At 41.7% G+C, this 7746-nt stretch overlaps 1 protein-coding gene across 1 annotated transcript; it reads left to right on the top strand.

Annotated features, from left to right (window-relative positions):
- Positions 1 to 1882: 1882 nt before the first annotated feature.
- LOC141839058 (transcription factor bHLH94-like) lies at positions 1883 to 3211 on the top strand. Its single transcript, XM_074726707.1, has 3 exons — positions 1883 to 2420; positions 2493 to 2894; positions 2982 to 3211. Exons 1-3 carry the CDS (start codon positions 2022 to 2024, stop codon positions 3072 to 3074), a joined length of 894 nt encoding a protein of 297 aa, XP_074582808.1. The 5' UTR covers positions 1883 to 2021; the 3' UTR covers positions 3075 to 3211.
- Positions 3212 to 7746: the final 4535 nt, after the last annotated feature.

The raw sequence follows: 7746 nt of genomic DNA, 5'->3' as shown, positions 1-7746 counted from the left end.
AAAGTTGGCTACAGATCGAGCCAAATGATCTTGTCTAGGAGCTTTTAATAACCCATCCAAAAAGATGAAATCTTTCTTAAATGGAATGCTTCTGGCCGAAGTTAAGGAATACAACAAATACAAGATTCTCATGCCGACAAAGAGAATTGCATTTAATCCCGTCATCGACCCTCTAAACTCGATAGATTACTCTTGAACTCTATATTTAAAATATTCAAACAAAAATTACATCATATCAAATCTCATGTTTAGTAGCTCATTATGCTACTTAATCTTTCATCTTTTTTTCTACCTTGCTAAGCTAAATATTTTGCATTTATAAATCCTAAGAATTTAGAAGATATCGTTTTTAATTCATCTTATTTTATTTTAAAATTAAATAAACATATATATATTTTCTTTCTGCCACGAACTACCCAATTGGAGTCGTGTGTCTGTCGACTGAAACCAATTAGATTGCGACGGGTGAACAAATCCCGAATTGCTTCCTCAAATCCACCAAAGATCTCCTCCAAATCCCTAATCTCACTCCTCCCGACCACACGCACCTAATCCACCGGGCGCAGCCGCAATACGCCACGGCGTCGACCGGCGGCCGGACCCGGTCCGACAGGTCGACCCCCCCGGGCCGCTACGTCGTCCGGCCGCCCTCCTCTAGATCGCGATCTATCTATCTACCCAAGGATTCGCGACGGCGACAGCTCGTACTCGCCCCCTATTAATTACTCCGCCATCAAGCTAATAAATCTCGACGAGAGGCAGGGCAGGGCAGCGCGAAGGAACGCAAGCGTTGGGGGTCCACAGCGCACCGATTACAATCTTGTCCCGTGGCTGTTTAAATTAAACAGTGGAGGAGCGTTAGCCAACAGCGCACCAAGTGGGGTTAGAAATCTAGAATACTACTACTAATCTCGATCCCCAAGTTGGAGGGCGAGGAGATAAGTGATTGATTAAGCCTGTGATTTGAAGTTTAATCGAGGAGTGTACTTTCGTAACAGTGGGTTTAAGCTGGCGACGTGACGCGTTTTTGTTGGATGTGAGGTTGGTTTCAGCGAAACCAGAGTAGTGCCGCTGGTTCCAGCTGCTTTGGACAAACGAAATGAAATGAAATGATTCATTTATTTTAATAAGGAAATTGTAGTTGTTTGGGGTTTAGTTCAGTAAATGGAATGCAGATGTTGACTGGTCCTGGCCATGGAAGTCCAGTGAGTGAGTTCGATCACAAGTCACGCCATTAACGAAATGGTGATGATGATATCTACTTCGACTGGCAGATAGATCTATAATCAGACCAAATCTACATGATAAATTGTAGATTTTATCTGCAAGTATCAAGCCATTGATAGTACATTGACCAGCAGGCTCTTGGCAAAGCTTTTCTTAGCGTATAACAACACGAACAAAGCCCTAAATCTCATTATTATGCCTAGGACAAATGAGTGTCAGTGGCAAGCTCCAGATGAGTGCAGTTAAAGGGAGATACAGAGGTCACAAGCCGAGTGAGCACTATGGTGGTCGTATCCTAGCTCGACTCGTCTCAGATTGAGATGGCGACACTCACATGCCCACTCTACACGATCTTGCTGACTCACTCACTCATTCACTCGTCCCAATTGGCGCCATTATGCAAACACAGAATTGCACATTTCTGATGACTCCAAGGTGGAGCAGCAGAATCTGTGCCTCTGGCCTTGTTCCTATTTAGTCTCACGTTTCTGCACCTCAACTTTTGCCTCCCTTCTCTGGATCTCGATGCCTGCTTGTGGTGATGCTTCCACATCAAACAAAACAGGGACTCACAAATCACAGCCTTTGCTTTTTAAGTTTTCTGAAGGAGAAAAACAAAAAAGGGAGGAGGAGGAGGGAGAACTGTGGCACGGTTTTGTTTATTCACGCGGAGAGTTTACAATTAATTATTTTGCTCTCGCTATGGCCCTGGGTCTTTAAATTGGGATCCCAGCCTTTGCCTCATTGCTGCGGTTGAGTTTGTGGTTCATGGTGTGAGGGGAAGGGGAAGGGGAATGGCTTTGGAGGCGGTGGTTTTCCCTCAAGATTTCTTTGGTTATGGTTGGGGAGGAGGGGCGGCGTGGCGTGGCGATTTGGAAGGGATGCTAGAGGCGGAGTGTGAGATGGGCGGCGGCGGGGGAGTGGATGGGGTTTTGGATGCGTCATGCTCCTACTTGGTGCAGAATCGCGTGCAGGAATGGAATGTGAATTGCCCGCCGGAGCCGGCGCCGGCGCCGGCTCCGGCCGTGGCAGGGTCCCGGCGGAAGAGGCAGAGGACGAGGAGCGTGAAGAACAAGGAGGAGGTGGAGAGCCAGAGGATGACCCACATTGCGGTGGAGCGCAACCGCCGGCGGCAGATGAACGAGTACCTCGCCGTGCTGCGCTCCCTCATGCCCGCTTCCTACGTGCAAAGGGTAATTTATTTACTCGTCCATCGTTCAATTTCTCGATAAAGTTGGGATTTGTTCGTGAGATCGGACTGACAGGGCGACCAAGCTTCGATCGTGGCCGGCGCGATCGATTACGTGAAGGAGCTGGAGCAGCTTCTGCAATCGCTGGAAGTCCAGAAGCGGCTCAAGCAGCGAGCGGACGCGGCCGGCATTGCCTCCGCTTTCGACGACTTCTTCAGCTTCCCACAGTACTCCACCTACTCTCCCACCGCCGGAGACGCTGCCGGCGGCGAGGCGGATGAGGTGGGGCACCGAGCGGGCACGGCGAACATCGAGGTGACAATGGTGGAAAGCCACGCGAACCTGAAGGTGCTCTCCCGCCGGAGGCCGAGGCAGTTGCTCGAGCTGGTGGTGGGTCTCCAGAGCCTGCGCCTGCTGCCGCTCCACCTCAACGTAACCTCCGTCCACCACATGGCCATGTACTCCTTCAGTCTCAAGGTCTGTCTACCACAATTAACAGATTTCATCGACTTGAATTTCTTTCTTGGAGTTCGTGCTGATCCATTCTTCCTGCTACCGGTGAAGGTCGAAGATGACTGCCCCTACACATCGGTGGACGAGATCGCAACGGCGGTGCATCAAATGCTGGGCAAGATTCAAGAGGCGGCAAATTTCTAGACCTTTATCCAAATTTGTTGCCTGTGGGAGGTGAAATCTTACTCCTGTAGCTCGAGAAGAACACTTCAATTGGCAGGAGAGTTATTCTGCTGTAGACGATGATCATAAATATAGCAATAAATGGATACTTTTTCAAATCTTCGGTACGAAGGCCGAGCAACAAACACAACGAAACTAGAACTAAAAATCAGAAAATTTTCATCTTTCTGATGAAAACGCTTTCCATCAGCAGTCAACTATCACATTAATAAACAATTGCAATCAGCGAGGCCATTTTCCTTTTCTTTAGTTTGATGTAGGTCGCTCGGAAGCAACAGGTGCAATCATAGAAAACAAGACACATTTATCATGAGATTCTTTAAAGCAGAGTAAAGTACTGCTAAAACATAATTTTGCCGAGAGCGAGAGCATGAACAGGAGGAAGGAAGGGGCCTCCGTTCGAGACTGATTTGGCTGGGGATGGATGTTTGAGCTGACCATGTAGGCAAAGGGCCTCTCACTTGTTCACGTGTTGCTGATTTGCTCACTGTCTGATTCTGTACTCTCGCAACGCCAACTCCTCGTTGCAAGATTTTAACAGTACTGTGGCAAATCTAGTTGCGCTGTGCAAGGAATAAACCGTCTTGCTCGAGCGACAAGCTTGCATCAGTGTCAGATTGCCATTTTTCCTGCTTTCTGCCATGTGATTTACAAATCAAAGCATAGTTCTTCATTAGTGTGACTGTACTTCACTGTTTGCTGCCAATGATGTATGCATCTAAAGATGATGATGATGCTCCGAGGTTAATTTCTATGGGCCATGAACTTGAGCACACAACCTAAATATGAACTGAAACTAATCCGGAACAAGTTCAGACGCGATAGGTTATGATTAAGAAGCAACAAGAGAATAATTCTGTGGGGTAGTAGAATCTAGCAGATAGATAGACATGAACACTCGATAGGCCCCCTCGATTTGTTCCTAGGTGAAGTTGGGACATACGAGCTTTCACAAGGCAACTTGCGCAGAAGTAGCCAAAGCAACAACAGACAACTTACTGTTTATAGGTAAAAATACGTGCATACTAACACTAAAAATAAAATAAAATAAAAAGTCGTCCTTTATTTTTATTACCATAAAAAATATATCACATGTTAAGAAAAAAACAAAAAAGACCCATCGTCCTATTTTTTATCCCATTGTTTTTTTTTACTGTTGTAGCTTGATTAAACTTGTTCTAAGTAATTTTGATCAAAATTATTTTAACATTGATTAAAACAATTTTAACATTGATCAAAATCTCACATATTATATGTAAAAATTTTCAACTTGATCAAGATCAAATAATTTGAATACTATTATAATAATTTATTATTCTATATTATATGAGTTTTCAATAAAACATGTTTGCGTCCTTTTATATACTTTTTCATAATAGAGCCCCCTTTTTTGATATAAAAAATAAGATAAAGCGTCCTTTTGATATACGACAAAGGTAAACAACTAAATTATGGACACAAAATGTGCCAAAAAAGTGAAAAAGTTACCACACAAGAATCCACTAGTTACCAGTCACCAAAGATTGAACTTAAAAGCTAATTGCTCGGAGGTGTAAACAAGATTTTAATTGTTATAAACATGCTGTAGACAGAACAGAATGGCCCATTTGATCAGTAGAGAACAGAGAGGTGCATGGAGAATAGTTGCAAATAGTCTGCTACATCCATCCCCCCTGAGCTAAGTTTCAGTGTAGGAAAAGACCAAGATAATACGAGAAAAAACACTCTAGTTTAGGTAGTTGAAGATGATTAGACCATATAATAAGAATTGATTCTTCAATCATACACTCAGAGTTCTACTGACAAAATAATTTATTCCTGATACTATTATTTAGCCTGGTCATCATTCTGCAGAGCTAGGTTTCTAGTTTTCTAGTTTAATTACCATTTATGCACTGAAAGGGCTCTTGGATGATACAAGAACAACAATAAAAGGAACTGTTCTAAGAGCAAAATGTATAAACACCATGAAAGTTTGTAGTGGAACAATACGGAGATGGATGATAATCAACACACATAATCTAAGACTGGACAAGACTGATAAAAAAATATTATGAAAAGTATATAACTTCTCATAGAACAAGAAGGAAATTAGAGGTGTCCAAGTCAAAGAAAATTCAAATCAATCAACTTTTGTGATACCTTCCAGTAAAACAAATACAGTTTGGTTTGGTTTGGTTTGATTTGATTGGGCTTCACTTGGTTAACATTTCTCAATGACAAGGGTAAATGCAAAGCAGAAGAGTTGTTGATTCAGGATTTCAGCATCAATCTAATCAGCTCAAAATACAACAGCAGACAAGATCCAGAATTTTCCATCATATAACACATGAAACAGTATGCTGTAATGCAACACTGTTGCAGTTAAAGACATTATGAGGAACATTAGCTGGAGAGAATAAAAACAAGTTCCATATCATGCAGTAAGGGAAAGGACATGTGATGATGTTTTAAAAAACGTTGAACTGCTAACTTAAAGTTTTACCTACTGTATCAGAGTAAAAAGGTTTGAATTATTAGATAATAGAAAGGACTGGTTGAGCAGGACACACTTGTTTTTATACGGAGGCTTATCTGACTTTTCTTTCCATCCGCTTAAATGAAATTCATCAATTAGGACATATTAACTATTCTATACAAATCGATTTTCTATTGGCATGAGCAGTAACCTTAGCCAAAAACAAATCTCTGCATAGAAGCATAGTACAATAACCTAGTCATACATTCGGGGTAGGAAAACAATAATCAGGGTTCACATGCAGTCATCATTGTGGTAATTGGCCAGTGCGCTGCAAAATAACACAGTTCAGCAAGTTTGGACAATTGTTTCAGATGTACCATACGTGTATGAAGTTTTAAAAAAGAAAGTAGCACTTTGGTAATATGCATATAATTCAAGATTAGTATGTTTTCTGAAAGAAAAATCATATATATAAGGGTAATGTAGATTGCAGGGTATGTTATTTCATAATTAGCACTTAAATGTGAACTGATGATAATAACTAGACTCAATTCATGAACCAAATATTCTAAGCCTACATCATTACTGGATTGATACAGAAAGGAATTAATTCTGAGTCATATTTTTTAGTTAATAATCAGGAAAGGCACTAAAATGTTTAAAATCAGTACTCCTCACTATCTTTTTATTTGTTAATTCCTAGGGATTATTGTTATGAGTTGGATAATATTCACACAAGAGTCTCATACATCAAATTCATATTTCTCATCATGCTCGGACAATAATTATATATACATATCAATCACCAACACTTCATTCCAAACAGTGCCCTCAACGATTGGTTCTTCCACAACCAAGCTTCTTTTGCATGCTGCAATCCTGCAGACCCTCTTGCCACCATAGTGGAGTTTGCACCCATGACACCTACAAAGGTGTTTTTGGTCGCATACCATGTTGCGTGCCTTCAGTGTTGGCCCTTCATCCTCTCCTGCGATGCCTATAGAGGAACTTGCACTGCATGAAATCAATTCCATTCATCATAGTCTGTCGGTTGCCATACCACTCTTGTGCTAGCAAGGGCAGGTAGGGGTAGCAAGCCATCCTTCAAAGACCTAAGATCCGAGTTGCTTGGTGTGGTGAGCATAGAACCATGGCCCAATCTAGCCCGTGCAAACAGCCTAGCCGTCACTGTGTTCTATCCTTCCAGATCTGCCTTTGTTGTGTTTGCTCCTGTGCTGCCACTTCCTGTTGTTTTATTCAGCAAGACTTCAGTGACAAACCTTCTCAAGCACAAAAGAGTGACGAATGACATTTCAGGCATCCCTTTTATGTAGCACATTCCCTTCACTTACTCATGTTTGGCCCATTCATTGAGAGCTACCTTAAATTTAAAATGTCAGATCCTTGAGTACCTCCTTGATTCCTCGCACCACCAATGTCTTGGGCCTCACTGGCTCCATGCATGATGATTACTATAAGGAAATTGAACAGGAAGAACTACGCTTCATGGATTATAGTGGTTCATGTTTGATTCATGGGTCAGCGCGAGCTGGAGAACCTCATTGCTTAAAGTTGTCAGGATTCTGAAGTCAATAAAGCCTCGAGGGAGTGAACTGATGCCTAGTTACTTAGTTTCTTTTGGAAATGCATAGATCCCAGCCTCATAATCATCTGCTGCTGTTTTTCCTGCTACAAGACTTGGGCACAATCTCAAGATCTGTATATAGGTGGCATTTTTCATGCTTATGATGTAATTTACTTTCGATTTGCTCCATTTCTTAGTAGAATTACAGAGCATATCTAGCTTATTCTTGTTGTTGTGCAGTCTAGGGACTATCATAGTCTAAGTGTCAATAAAAATTCAAAATGTAGAAAACATATTCATTGTGTATACATTAAAGGAATAATATGTATATATAGACACATTTAGGTATCAAGGATTTGATAAGTTATTTTACTTGGTCTTATAGTCAGATTCTTTGTTCCTATCTCTGGAATGGACTTTGGTCTTGTAGATTGATTCTTCCTTCATTTTCAGTCAGATGATTGATCATGTCTCAATCCACTTATTCTCATATCAGCCATATAGATTTGATGCCCTTGTGGAATCCACTTTGTACTTTCCAACCGATCCTTTCCATGCCGAAGACATTCTCTAGATTGTTTGTGGTG

Source organism: Curcuma longa, chromosome 11 (assembly GCF_044706935.1).
Source record: "Curcuma longa cultivar G26 ecotype Majalengka, Jawa Barat chromosome 11, ITB_CL_G26_1.1, whole genome shotgun sequence".
Classification (NCBI taxonomy): domain Eukaryota; kingdom Viridiplantae; phylum Streptophyta; class Magnoliopsida; order Zingiberales; family Zingiberaceae; genus Curcuma; species Curcuma longa.
The sequence above is the reverse complement of the archived record's forward strand: the minus strand, read 5'-3'. Positions and strand labels throughout refer to the sequence as shown.

What these genes read in the sequence shown, in the direction of transcription:
- LOC141839058 (XM_074726707.1), top strand. Translation starts at nt 2,022, where the DNA reads ATGGCTTTGGAGGCGGTGGTTTTCCCTCAAGATTTCTTTGGTTATGGT. An exon ending in CCGCTTCCTACGTGCAAAGG is followed by an intron (nt 2,421 to 2,492) that starts GTAATTTATTTA and finishes TCGGACTGACAG; the next exon opens with GGCGACCAAGCTTCGATCGT. An exon ending in TGTACTCCTTCAGTCTCAAG is followed by an intron (nt 2,895 to 2,981) that starts GTCTGTCTACCA and finishes CTACCGGTGAAG; the next exon opens with GTCGAAGATGACTGCCCCTA.